The following is a 14,552-nucleotide window of genomic DNA, read 5'->3' as shown; positions in this document are numbered from 1 at the left end:
GCTCTCTGGTGTCTCTGTCTGTCTGTTAGTTTGTTTGTTTGTTTGTTTTGTTTTGAATTGTTTTACCCTTAGATTTTATTTATTTATTTGTCTCTATCTTTTGTGGTTTTTGCATCGCGCTTTGGAAGACGTTTGAGTATCGCCGACACACGCTAGTTTGCGTGTTTTTGCCGCAGCTTACCCCTTCACCTTTATGGATTAACTTCTGCAATGGACATTGTGTCTTTTTACCTATGGTTTCTTCTCCCCAATTTTGCAGCATATCGACCTGTGTGTAAGTGTTCTACTTTCTCTCTGGTCTGTTACCTGTTTTCTCTGACTTTCGGTTTTTAAAGGTCTGGGGCTTTCTTATCTGGTCTGCCTTTTTCCTACCCAATAGGGTGCATTGGTGTGGTTTTCAGGCTAACGAGTTTTTCTAACATGGTCATGTAGTAGAGACAGAAAAGATGCGTTGTTTATGGCTTATCGTTCTTTCCGTGCTGGTTGGTATAGAGCTGTTCTTTCAGCGTGTACGGCACAGCAACTTCATTTCACACAAGTTTTTTTGTACAATGGTTCTTCGTTATTTGTCTGCTGAACTGTTACGGCTGAACTCATCTTTGCCGTTACCAGAAAAAACTTACAATATCTGCTGCGGTTTGGGGATTGCCCGTCGTCGATGCTATGTTCATCGCGGCTCTCGTCGCAAATTTCATTCTGTCAGTCGGCGTCAATTTCGTGCTGCTGACCAAATACCAGTTGTTTGGTCCCCTGTCCACCTCTCCCATGTTAGAATGGATGCTGGAGTTAACCTCTGTAACCTTGCATTTCTGGATCATTCAACAAAAAGTTTGGGCTCTTAAATGTTAGGTCTGTGTCCAACAAAACATTCATTTTAAATGACTTCTGCGTCACTCATGACTTGGATTTTTTATTCATGACAGAAACATGGCTTAGTCCGGGTGATCATACAGCCCTAGTTGAACTTTCTCCTCCTGACTATTCATTCTATAACTCTCCTAGATTTGTGCGCCGTGGAGGTGGAATTGCTACTATTTTCAAGAATTGTTTTAAGTGTAAGCGGTTACCTGATGAAAACTTTCAAAGTTTTGAGGTGCAACTGTTTATGGTTAATTTTCCCACTTCACTGCTCTGTGCCCTGGTCTACAGACCTCCAAAATTTAATAAGGACTTTATTCAAGAATTTTCGGACTTATTGGCTTTCTTAGTGACACGCTCTGATAGTCTCTTACTTTTGGGTGACATTCATGTCTGCTGTCATTCAAAGCCTCTGGTCAAAGAGTTTTTATCTCTTATGGACTCTTTTAATCTCTCACTTTCTGTCACTGGCCCTACACATCAGAAAGGTCACACTTTGGATCTAGTGTTGTCTCGTGGTTTTCCTGTGAATCATGTTGAACTATGTGCTGCCGTTATTCCAGATCATTGTCCAATTATTTTTGACTCTGAATTGCCATGCTCTCTGCTTAAACCCTATCACTCTTCTCGTTACTCCAGATGTTTTAATTCTTCTACTGCTAAGTCTTTTAATGATGTATATTTATCTACCCATTTTCCAACTATTGTGGATGATCTATCTACTGGTGTCCATCCTGATGAATTAGTTGAAATTTTTAATACTACCTGCAACTCCACCCTGGACTCAGTTGCCCCCATAAGGTTTCAGAGATCTACTGTGAAAAGGAAGGTACAGCCATGGCTTCAGGGACCTATTCGTGCTATTAGACAAGAGTGTAGGCGTGCTGAGCGTAGTTGGAAGAAAGAAAAACTTCAGGTTTCATACGAAATCTTCAGAGAATGTCTTAAAAAATATCAGAGTGCTGTTAAGGAGGCACAGAGGAAATACATGTCAGATCTAATTGCTCAAAATGCAAACAAGCCAAAGATACTTTTTAATACAATCAATGTCCTTTTAAATCCTGTTCCTAGTGCATCACTAGAAATTTCCACTGACTTGTGTGAACAGTTTTTAAATCATTTTGCACAAAAAGTCGAGTGTATCAGATCTAATATTCCATCTCAAAATTCTCTTCCTCTAGAAAGGATTTCGCAACGGAGCTCGATATCTAGTTTTCGACTCATGTCTCTTTCACAGCTTCATGAAATAGTTCTTAGTATGAAGCCCTCCTCTTGTCACTCTGATATTTTGCCTTCTCACATTTTTAAAGAGGTTTTTCCAGCTTTGAGTTCTGTTGTTACTGCTATTATTAATAGCTCCTTAACAAATGGAATTGTACCATCTTCTTTTAAGCATGCTATAGTCCAACCATTGTTAAAAAAGCACCATCTTGATCAGTATGCGCTGGATAATTACAGACCTATATCAAAATTATCCTTCTTCTCAAAAGTCTTGGAAAAAGTTGTGTATTTGCAGGTCTCCTCTTACCTAAGTACTTTTAACATCTTTGACACATTTCAGTCTGGGTTTAGAGAATTTCACAGTACTGAAACTGCCCTACTGAAGGTTACCAATGATATTTTATTGTCACTTGACTCTGGTTCTTGCTGTATTTTAATCATGCTTGATCTAAGTGCAGCTTTCGACACAATAGATCATGATATCCTTCTACAAAGACTTTATCAAGTAGCTGGTTTTCATGGATCTGTGCTGAACTGGTTTGCTTCCTATCTCAAGGACAGATCTTTTTCTGTGAATTTGGGAAATTGTTTTTCATCTAGGGCTCAAATCTCCTATGGTGTTCCTCAGGGCTCTATCTTGGGTCCTTTGCTTTTCTCATTGTATATGCTTCCACTTGGTTATATTTTTCAGAAACACAATTTATCATATCATCTTTATGCTGACGATACTCAATTCTATTTTCCTGTTAAAAACAATAACTGCTCTATGTCCACTCTGTTTGATTGTCTTCAGGACATCAAGTGCTGGCTGGATCTGAATTTTTTACAGTTAAATAATGACAAAACGGAAATAATAGTTTTTGGTCCAACAACTGTGTCTTCTGGTCTTATAAAGCAGCTTGGCCCTTTGTCTGCATATGTACGTATTCATATTAGAAACCTTGGTGTTGTTTTTGATCCTATGCTGTCTTTTGATAAACAGATTAGCCTGTTGTGAAATGCAGCTTTTTTCAACTAAGATCAATTGCTAAAATCAAGAAGATGCTTTCTATGAAGGACCTACAAACTGTAATTCATGCTTTTATAACCTCGAGATTGGATTACTGTAACTCTCTTTATTTTGGCTTGCCTAAATCATCTCTCAACCGTCTACAACTGGTACAAAATGCGGCAGCGAGATTACTGACTGGCACCAGAGAACGTGAGCACATTACCCCAGTACTTGCCTCATTACACTGGCTCCCGGTTAAGTTCCGTATTGATTTTAAGATTTTACTTTATGTTTTTAAAGCTTTACATGGTTGTGCTCCCCAGTATATTTGTGACCTCCTCACTCCGTACCCTACCCCTAGATCTCTTCGGTCCTCTAATCAATTCCTTCTCTCGGTACCTCGTGCACATTTTAAAACTAAGAGCGATCGGGCTTTTGCTACGGCAGCTCCAAAGTTGTGGAACAATCTCCCTCTTCATTTAAGATCTGCTACCACTGTCTCATTGTTTAAATCTGCTCTAAAACCCACTTTACTCTATATGTTTTAACTCTGTTTAAAGGGTTTTTGGATTGTGTTTTTATTTTTGCACTGTTCTTGTTTGTTTTTACTCGATGTACAGCACTTTGGCTACAATGACTGTTGTTTTTAAATGTGCTTTATAAATTAATAAACTAAACTAATAAACATACTGGGCCATATTCCTCTTGTGTCTAAAGGAAATTTTGCCTTTGTTTTTTTTTTAATAGCAAAACTCATCTTACTGTATTTTAATGCCATTGTGCTTCTGGTTTCCAAATTATATTGCAGTTTTTTGTTTGTACTATTACAGAAATGACTAAAGGAAGGTGGTGGCAGTATCAGAATACTGAATTAAAATTAGAACAGTCCAACGGAAAAAAAACAACTAAGCAATTCTACATATTAATGAATATGTAATGCATAACACAAGATTTATAAATAAATAAACAAAACAAATGGCAAAGCATTAATATTATTTTTTTCACTAAAACAGATGGTAGGTAGAGAAATATACTAATAGACTCTTCTACTATTCCTCTTCTTGTATTTAACTTGAACAGAATATTCACTTAATTGATATTCATAATATAATATAAAAAGTGAATATAATAATATTCACCTTCATGATGAAACTGAACCAAGGAATTCGATGTTTCTAAATTAATCTTGGGTAATCTAGTTTAATGTAACACATGCAAATGGCTTGGCTGCATTACCAAGCCTCATTTATATCTTTGGAGTCAAGCGTAGGTTTTTGGTGTAATGCAATCAGATACCTTCTTTCCGTGATTACCAGCATTGGACATAAGATCAATTTTATATTAGATTCAGCACAGATTAATTATCCTCATTTTATACATGAATATGATTAGCATTTTAATTGTGTCAATCAAAACACTAAATATGGTAATAAAGAGAACAACTGAGGTCTCTAAATGAGAAAACATCCCCCAAAATAACAGAAAATATACAGACTTTTACCCTGGAGTTCTGTTCAATTTAAAATTGACACTGTTATACATTTGTGGATCCATTCTAAAATGCTCCCCTCCCTCGGCTTCCAATCCTCCCAACTGACAGCCAATGTTTTAGGGTTTTATTTTTAAATATGCCTGATGAAGAAATTCACTTCGTTATATTACATTAAAGTATTATTTGAACCCATACCTGCTTGTAGGAGTATCCCCAGGCATAAGAAGTGGTTTTGTGTTTACTGTTTCCCCAAAAAGACAGATTTATTCATGGGTAGTTCAAGTATTCTTTGGAACTGTATGGAACCATAACAGTCCAAGAAAACCAATATGTTAAAAAAGAAAATAATTTATAATGAGAAACATAACTAATACGATAGGTGAGATTCACATCTGAGTTTTGAGAAACCCAGCAGCAGTCTTCTATCTTTATTTCCATTCGATCATGCTAGACCACAGTTAAAACACTCAGTTGTGCCAATCCACGTTTCCAATACAGTAAGTCTCATCTGGAAACTGTCTTAATATCAAAATAGGCAAGCATGAAATGTCTTCTAAACATTTAAAAAAATAAAAAAGGAAACTTAGCACTGACAAACTAGTACAAGTCATCTCACATACAATGAAAATTGAACATATTTCTAATACCACTTTTATTTTTAGGCTAATTTGGCTGGATATTATATCTAATGTTATGCTAACCAATGAGAGTGTAATGGCTACATGAAACATTTGCTCAAGTCACATCATATTCACGATTGCAAAATTTTAACAAAACACTTGTGCCAAAAAAGTAGGAAAATTGAAAATATCTTTCGGCTCAATCTAATAATTACACCTACATATAGGCACCAAACATTTTAACAACAGACATTTTTAACTAATAAATAAAAATAAATAAATTACCTCACAGTTCTATAAATACAATTTGAATAATGAAAATCTTTCAACATGATAAAGTTGACGGAGTCTTTTCAAAGAGGTTGATTTGGCAGTTTAGAGTTTTGTTTTGTTTGTATTGTTTTTAGTACTCAGAGAAATGTTCCTCTCATTTTCTGTGGTAAACAGCTACAGATGTCATGTTGCAGGAACAACTTTTTTCCATAGAATATAATCCATCTTCACAGTATTTATAATCAGCATTTCCCTGACTCAGGTCATGACACTGTAAGCTTAACAGAGTTAGGTTTTACATATTAGAACATCTGCAAATGGTCCCAAAAGGTTCTTGTTAAAGATACAGCGCACCCACACTAAATATGTGGTAAAGGGCTTAATGTTCTCTGAAAAGGTATAGTTCTGTTGAGGGAGAATGTAAGGCATGTATGTGTTCTCTCCCTGCTCCTGGATCCACACTTCATATTTTACCTCTCTTACCTTCAAGTATTTGAGATTCCAAGGAATCTGCCAGGACACAGAGAGCTTTGCTTCATGAGTAGCCTGCACTGATGTCTGGCACTTGGGTTGTCTGACTCGACCAGGATGTATTACATTGGCAGGTTTGCTCTTTTTCAGATTAGGCTTAACTTTTAGACCTTCTCGAATGACTTCCAGGAAGGACGGAATGTCAACAATGGTGTCTTGATAAATCCGGAAAAGCCACTCTGGGTTGCGACAACAGAGGTGTCTTGGTACCTCCTTGCTAGCTAGGATACGTTCCTGTTCCTCTTTTTCCAGGTGAGTGATGCCCCCTTGGTCCCATGGGCGGTCAGGATAGGCCACAGTGTTTTCTTTGATGTTGTTTCTCCATGCTATATACTGCAGGTCCATTCCTGGCAAGGAGGCCAAAGTTTTATATGGTGTATACTGTTCAGGGTGGACTGCATATGGGAAAAGCTCAATGACAGCAGCCCCTCGTGGTAGGAACATGGATGTGATAAGCTGAGCACCGTGCATACTGACTAACATGGATGCCTCACTGATGAGCTGGATTATGCTTGCAAATGTTTGTTCCTCCAAGGACACGGTGACTGTCCTCATTTTGTACTCTTGAGCCAAAGCAAGAAGCAACTCTGCTTCATTGAGTATCAGCCTATTAGAACCTCTACTAAACACTACTATATAATCATCACCTTTAGGCCTCTCCTCTGGTGTGATATTAAGCCTGTCCATTATAAATGAGGCAAACTGTCGAATCTCATTCCCAGACACAAGAATGTTGGCTTTGGGCCCTTGGGGCTGTACAAATCCATACTGGTACCATGTGGTCATCTTTGACAATCCAACATAAGATTTGGTGAAGCACATGAGCTTGCCAAAGTTCCTCAAATGCTCTTTAAGTAGTGGTTGTTTGCTGCTAAGGAGGCGATAGAGATCAAAATGGCTCCCCTCTTCCCAACCTTCCATGAAGACAAGCCTGGCTTCATCATCCAAGTCTGTGTACTGTTGCATGGTATAGAATATTGGAAGAAGATCATCGTGGAAGATGTGCATAAGGTTATCAGCGTTGAAGCGATTGAGGATGAGAGTGACATCTGGCACAAACACAGGCTTCGGCATATACTTTAATGCAGCTGCAGGTAGTTCCAAGAAGTTAAAATACTGTGTATTGTGATCCTCAACAGAGGACAAATCCAGAAGGGCTGGTTGGAAGCGACGAGGGCCCAAATTAGGAAGCATGACTGAGGAATTACTATGGAAGAATATGAACTCCTCAGCCTCGGTACAGTAGCAAAGATAGTCAAAGCGGCAGATGCGGTCAGTATGCATTTTGCCGGTGCAGACCATCCTTGTGCCCTGCTCTTGCAGAGCTAACAAAGCAGCATGATAATCTATGCGCACATGTGAAAGCTCCTGGGACTGACGAGTCAGCTGTAACTCCTCTTCCAGTTGGGCCATGTGGTCGCTTAGCCGAACATACTTCCATAGTAGGGCTGCGACCAGCGACACAAGCAGGCCATTTAGCACTGCTGCCAGGTTCATTCTACAGCCTATTGCATGCATTCCAGCTGAGCTCCAACACCATGCTCATGCTCGACCTGCACCAGAACAAAAAAATATACATTTTAAAAATTGTGTTGTAAACATGGGATTACTTAAAGTTAGAAACCCACTCCTTACTTAATGTTAGAAACCTTTATTAAGAAATTACAGATAAATGTAATAAATTATTAAGAAATTACAGATAAATGCACCCAGATTCCACGCCAAGATACACATCGAAAAGAGCTCATTCCTTAAAAGGCTTAGAACTCTAAATGAATAAACTTGATTAAATCATTAGTATGAGAGCGGCAGCAGGACATCAAGGATGGGTCAACAAAGCAGGACAACAAAGGGTCTACGTGACCGTGATTACCATTTAAAGTGACCACTTGGTTGATAACATTTGTAACAATACCAGGCCAAGGTGTACGTGACCATGATTAACATTTAAAGTCATCCGGCTAGACAACAAGGTGTATCCCAGCCATTTGGGAGACACTCAGTTCTTACGCTCAATACACATTCAAAGCGGAACCTCATTTAAACTACAAAAAGGGAAAACACTATAATGGCCTAATGGTTAGAGAGTCTGACTCGTAATCCTAAGGTTGTGGGTTCGAGTCTCTGGCCGGCCACGACTGAGGTACCCTTGAGCAAGGCACCGAACCCCCCAACTGCTCCCTGGGCACCACAGCATAAATGGCTGCCCACTGCTCCGGGTATGTGTTCATAGTGTGTGTGTGTGCACTTTGGATGGGTTAAATGCAGAGAACGAATTTTGAGTATGGGTCACCGTACTTAGCTGTATTTCACGTCACTTTCACTAAAAAAATGCTTGAGCAGGATTTGTCCTGTGTTCTGACTGACTCCGATGAACCCAAAGTACTTCATGTATTTTGTCACTGCTACCCTGAAATAAACTTCTTGTTCTTCATTAAGATCTTCACCCTCATTGTTTGATTTTCTTACAATTTTTATTTCTCACACTAGACTTCATTTTCTCTTTTTCTGGTACACTATATGACAAAAGATTTGTGGACACCACACCACCACCACATGTGTTTCCTGAAAATCTCCTAGCAGATTTAGTCATGCATTTGCTCTTATTATAACCTCCACTCCTCCGAAAGGCTTTCTACTAGATATAAGAGAATAATTTTGAGGGATGTGCTCATTCAGCCACAAGTGCGTTATTGACATTAGTCCCTGCTGTATGTTAAGGAGGCCTGCGGTGCAGTCAGCATTGCATTTCATACCAAAGGTGTTCAATGGGATTGAGCTCAGGGTTTTATAAGTGGGTTACACAACTTCTTCCACACCTTCCTTGGCAAACTGTGTCTCCATGGACCTTTACCTTAACAGTTTCTGAACAGGGGCACTGTAATCCTGAAATAAGTTTGAGCCCCTACTAGTGAAATGAAACTGTTATGCTACAGCATACAAAGACATCATACAATTGTCTGCTTCCAACTTTATGAATACAGTGTAGAGCCCAGATAATATGAAGGTCCACATATGAATGTGATATATTATTAGGTGTCCTCAAACCTTTGGCCATATAGAGAACGTCTTCCCTCCCAATAGTATGTTACAGAAAAATAATATTCAATAACAACTTCCCACAGTTTTATTCAGACCAGTGGTACAGACCCAAAGGCCTAACATACAGTACACACGCATATGTATTCCCAAATGGTGTCCCTCAATATAAGTCCATCAATATAAGTGATTATTTGCCTTGTGGGTGATTATTACAATCTTCCAGTTACTGTCTGCTTTAATATGAGCATAATTTTACCTGAGAAAATTATTTCTTCTTACAAATTTGGATCTATTTGGATGACATTAATTTTAAAAGGGGAGCAGTGGAAATTCCATCCCTTACAGGTGCTTCTCGTGGGCCTTTATTCATGTCCAGACAGGCAGAATGTTTTTCTCTTATGACTCTTGAGAAAATGGAAACGTTTTTTTTCCATAGATAGGCTGGGAATTGTAACACTGCTATGGATAGATGGTGATTTACCAAGACATTATTGCCTCCTGCTTTAGAATATAGTTACAACTCTACAACTTGCTATTTACAGTACCGTCCTCACTTCAATTAAAATGATGGCAAATTCTACAAATTCTGTTATATAAATACATACCTAAATATGATTGTCTGGATGCAATTTCAGGACGTTTGCACAAATAAGACAACTGTTTGCCTGGCTTACAAAAAAAAAAGGATATATTTGTGGGTGCCAATTTGGGAATAAGGTGCTTTTTCCAGGTGAAACAACTTAAGGTGAAAACAAATCACATACCAATAGCAGCACTGCTTACACCCAGAATACAGGAGAGAAGAGAGCTCAGAGTTAAGTTTCTTAGTCATGAAATGATGCAGGATGTGTTTAAACCCTACTACAGTCCACTGTTGGTCCTCTGGGCAAGAGCATTTTTCTACCATAAATTATCGAAGGGGGAAAATCCTGTTGAATGGCAATGAACATCATTCCAGTTGCTGGATCCATATAACATAATCTTCTTAACCTTAGAGACAAGAAACAAAAGACACTACAGTCTCCAATAGTGACACAATGCCTAAAACAAATTCATATCATTGCCAATATTTCAACGAAGTATAAACAGAGAAAGGCCCACACATGGCCAGCATATAGTCCAGAAATTGTAAATTTACCACAAGATGCAAAGGGCAAATCTCTCCCAGTATCATTTTTATCAGAGAATATCAGATGTTGAGAGTCAGGAAGCATTACTTTCCAGTCCAATCATCCAAGGACGACAGAAGCAGCAGTGTTTCCATTTGTGTGCTTTAATCCTGTTCGCTGAGCAAAGGGATGCATGAACCATTAACGGTTACTGCCACTTTACTGTTATACATAACACTAAAGAACCACTCGTGCCCCTGAAGGCACTGGAGAACACAAACTGTGCTCCTGAAACAACCATTATGTAAAAATATAAGTGGTGTTCGTAAATAAAAACAACTAAAAAAAGAGACATTTTTACTTCTTTAATCTCTACTGTTAAAAAAAAAAAAAGCAATGGTGTTAATAAAATACAGTAATATAGTACCAAACACACATTATTTTGTATAGTATATTAAAAATATTTACATATGATTCTCAATTATTCCAAAAGGTTTTCTGGATATGATGGACAATTTATTCAAATGTTTAAGGCTTATTTTATCATTCTGTGGTTTATACATTTCTCTGCTGAATAGCTACAAATATCTGCAGCTGCATTGGGGACTGTACATACCTTAATGTACAAATTTGCCCTTTAAAACGGAGCTGTCATATTTAATCTAACACTCTTGCTAATCTATATAACTAATACTGAAATAAAAGCCTCCAGGAAGATGAAGATTTGCTGCATAAGCTCAGGATGAAATAAATTGAATTTTTCCAAATATGAATAAGTCCTTTAGCTATGTGGTTTACCTTTACATCAGGCAAAATTACTATAGCAGAAGAAGCCAGCTATTGGCTCCACTGATCTGTTATACATTAGCTGGTTTACCCACAGTCGATCTGTTCTGTCTCGGTTGAGATAAATGAGATGGCAGTGTTGCTGGAACACTCTTTGTGCCTTCAGTGTCACTAATTTACTGCTGTGCTTAAGCTACTACCAAATAAAATAGAATTATTTGCCAAAAAAATGCACATAGAGCCATGAGGTATTTTTGATTATTTAAGCAGATTCTTTAGTGTCAAATACCTTTACAGTTAGTCTAATTTTTAGCCAGGGGAAAGGTTTTAATGTTGATCTACACCACTGAGGCAAACGCATTAAAGAGACAGTGAAGTGAATAAATTGGCACTAATTTGCTAAAAGCACTAAAAGATGCTTTAAGCAGTTAACATTCATGAGACTTGGCATTAATGCAGTCATTCAGACATAATTCATATAGCATACAGCAAGCATGGGCCATGTCCTTGAGCTGCTCTTCTCCCTTCTCTCCTTATGAATGAAGAGGTAAAGCAGAGATGACAGGGCTCCCTTGGCTCTGTGGCATACAGCTGTGCTGTTTGCTGTGGGGATGATAAGCACCACAATGATGGGGGAAGGCGGCCTAGTGCTTCTAATGCATTTTAATCAGGCGCATGGAAAGACACTGCTCTCAGTCTTCCATTGGCCCTCGTCCCTGATACGTCCCATTGAGAGAATCAACGATACATCTTCTCTGTTCTAGTCTAGTACCTTTTCCTCCGAACATCAAACAACTGACAAGGCTGAAAAAACCAGTTACACCCTCATTGTCCACTGCCTTATTGTCTGTCCCTTCAACCATCTTTCACCATCCAAGTGTGCCCATCTTCATTCTAGCTCAGCTGTGTGGAAACAGATATCTGTAACACTGAGGTATTTACTAAGTAAAAATTTATTAAAACTGATCAAAGTTATCAGCAGTCGTGGGGCTTAACACTTCAATAATGCATGTGAACTGTAAAGCGATGAGATTTTAAAGCTTGTTCTCAGTAGCAACTCTGTTTAACATTTATTTCCTATACCCAGGACAAGCAGCTGTTGTGTTTTGGTTCATCAATCAAGAACAAATGCAAAATGTTGTTAATGTGTTATAATGAAGCTACTTGTTCAGAATGTTGCCACCTACTGCAATACAATGAGGTGGTATCTGACCCACACTCTGACCAAACTATTTTTACTGTTCTGACTGACTAGCAGGCACAAACAAACAATCCTTTCAGAGTTAGGAACATGCGGGGAGAGAAAACATTGTAAAATCCGATCAAATCTTGGTCATAAAGCTCTTCTGATAGCACAGTACATCACCTCGGATGGTAGCCAAAACTCATATAATATCGTTTGCACTGGACAGAATACCACAGGTCATAGCCAAACCTTTTTCTTTTTAAAAGCACTACACTATTTTAATTTGCATGCTCAAGATCATTCATGTAGATATAATTGCTAGGTGAAAAAACTTACAGAGAGTGAATCCAAATTCAGTACTGGGTCACAGATATCACTTTCTGAGTGGTTATAGGCACTGTTCCATTTTTCTGCTAGCAGCAATGAAATGGCCATTGTAGCCCAAAAGCCTTGTGTTCCTCAGAGACACATGAGGAATGGAGCTGAGACAGTTCTCCTGCAGGGGTTATGGGAAACAATGTCACTCAGTCCCATGAGGAAAAGGACCGTACGGAAAAGACTGCAGCACTGAGGTGAGGATAAGACACTACAGTAGTATGTGAGAAATCTAAATGTGTGCCAAATGCTAGAATATTGTAAATATATAGTCTTGTAGATATTTATAGGTTTTTCAGATGAGCTCTGTAATAGAGCGATGCTTAGGCTCAGCAGGTACCATCTGACAGCTCCAGGTTCCTCGGATCAACCCCAAACTCCAGTTAATCCCAGGTTACTGTCAGTGTGCAGTTTCCATGTTCTTCTCTGGGTTTGTGTGGCTTTCCGCAATTCTCTCCCAGTTCCAAATAAATAAATAAATAAATAAATAAATAAATAAATAAATAAATAAATAAATAAACACATTTATTTATTTAGATGAAAAAGTCACATCGGTAGGTAGATTGGCTATGCTAAATGGGAGTGTGTGTATGTGTGTGTATGTATACGTGTGTGCATGTATGTATGTGTGTGCGTATGTTTGTGTGTGTGTGTGTGTGTGTGTGTGTGTGTACACATGGTTCCCTGTAATGGACTGGTGACTAGCCTCCAGACCCATCATGACCCTAATCAGGATAAAGCAGTTACTGAAGATATAAGAAAAGGATTTCTAAAAATAACTGCACCAGAATAAATGAGACAGCCTGCTTCATTAAAAGTGTTCTTGAAATTTCTGAACATAACAAAGACTCACATAACACCAGGCTTTCTCGTGTTATGGGAGCTCTTACCAGTTGTTAAAGACAAACAATCGTATATATTCTAAGCTGTGAATGTATTTGAATTCATGTACAGAGCATGAAAAATAAATGAAAAGATACAAGATAAGGTAATAAACATATATTAAACAATAGGCGATCACTGACTATACTGTTCTATAGTGTTATATCTTATGGCACAGATGTGCGCGCGCGCCTGTAACATGTGGAATAGCAGCAGCATCCAGTTCTTCTCTCATAGACCGGAAAACTTTTTCACTTCTTAAAATAAAAATACATGAACAGAAACCAGTCAAATGTTGTATAACTATAGTAAATACTGCATTACTTACCGAGAAGCAGATAAGCAGTTGACGGATACCACAGTGCGGGTATAGAGAGCTTCAGTAAAGGCTAAGACTCAGAGTGTGTGTGTGTATATATATACACACACACACACACACACACACACACACACACACACACACACACACACACACACACACACACACAGCTAGCGTAGTTCAGAAACAACACGAAAACATTAGATTTATCCGAAGCAAACAAGCACCGATTACAGCTCAATGCAGCTAAAACACTGTCTTTTCCTCCCGGTTCTGTTAATGAGCTGAATCCGGCTCAGAAACTGTCAGACTGTACAAGGCTAGAACCCGGCTGACGGAAACTCCACCCACGAGAACTGATCTCGGGATAAAATCTCGCGATATGTTGAATGCTGCCTTTGGCTCGTTAACGAAGTCGCTAATTGGTCCTGTGCTGAGGAAGCGGTGATTTGTGCCACTGTCTAGTAAATGAGCGCTCTACAAGTGTTACAGTTAGTGCTATCTGGTGCAGCAGGTGGTGTTTCCATCTCACGTCTCTAGACAGACAGACAGACAAACAGATAGATAGATAGATAGATAGATAGATAGATAGATAGATAGATAGATAGATAGATAGATAGATAGATACCACTTTATTGTCATTATATATATATATATATATATATATATATATATATATATATATATATATATATATATATATATATATATATATATATATATATATGTATTATGTATGTAAACATATGTAAAGGAGAGAATTATGGAGAGAATTAGGAGTATAAAAAATTTTATATGTGCATTGTATGTATAATTGTACAGAAGTTATATACAGTATTTCTTTTGCAGTGTTCTACGGTGTAGTGT

General features: G+C 38.2%; 1 protein-coding gene across 1 annotated transcript; it reads right to left on the bottom strand.

The window, feature by feature from the left end:
• Nucleotides 1–4,942: 4,942 nt before the first annotated feature.
• pomgnt2 (protein O-linked mannose N-acetylglucosaminyltransferase 2 (beta 1,4-)) lies at nt 4,943–14,044 on the bottom strand. Its single transcript, XM_027148798.2, has 2 exons — nt 13,695–14,044; nt 4,943–7,539 (listed from the first exon to the last, which is right to left on the bottom strand). The coding sequence occupies exon 2, from the start codon at nt 7,502–7,504 to the stop codon at nt 5,744–5,746; it is 1,761 nt and encodes a 586-aa protein (XP_027004599.1). The 5' UTR covers nt 7,505–7,539; nt 13,695–14,044; the 3' UTR covers nt 4,943–5,743.
• Between the last annotated feature and the right edge of the window lie 508 nt (nt 14,045–14,552).

The sequence above is a fragment of the Tachysurus fulvidraco genome, chromosome 3 (genome assembly GCF_022655615.1).
Source record: "Tachysurus fulvidraco isolate hzauxx_2018 chromosome 3, HZAU_PFXX_2.0, whole genome shotgun sequence".
In the NCBI taxonomy this organism is placed as follows: Eukaryota; Metazoa; Chordata; class Actinopteri; order Siluriformes; family Bagridae; genus Tachysurus; species Tachysurus fulvidraco.
The sequence above is the reverse complement of the archived record's forward strand: the minus strand, read 5'-3'. Positions and strand labels throughout refer to the sequence as shown.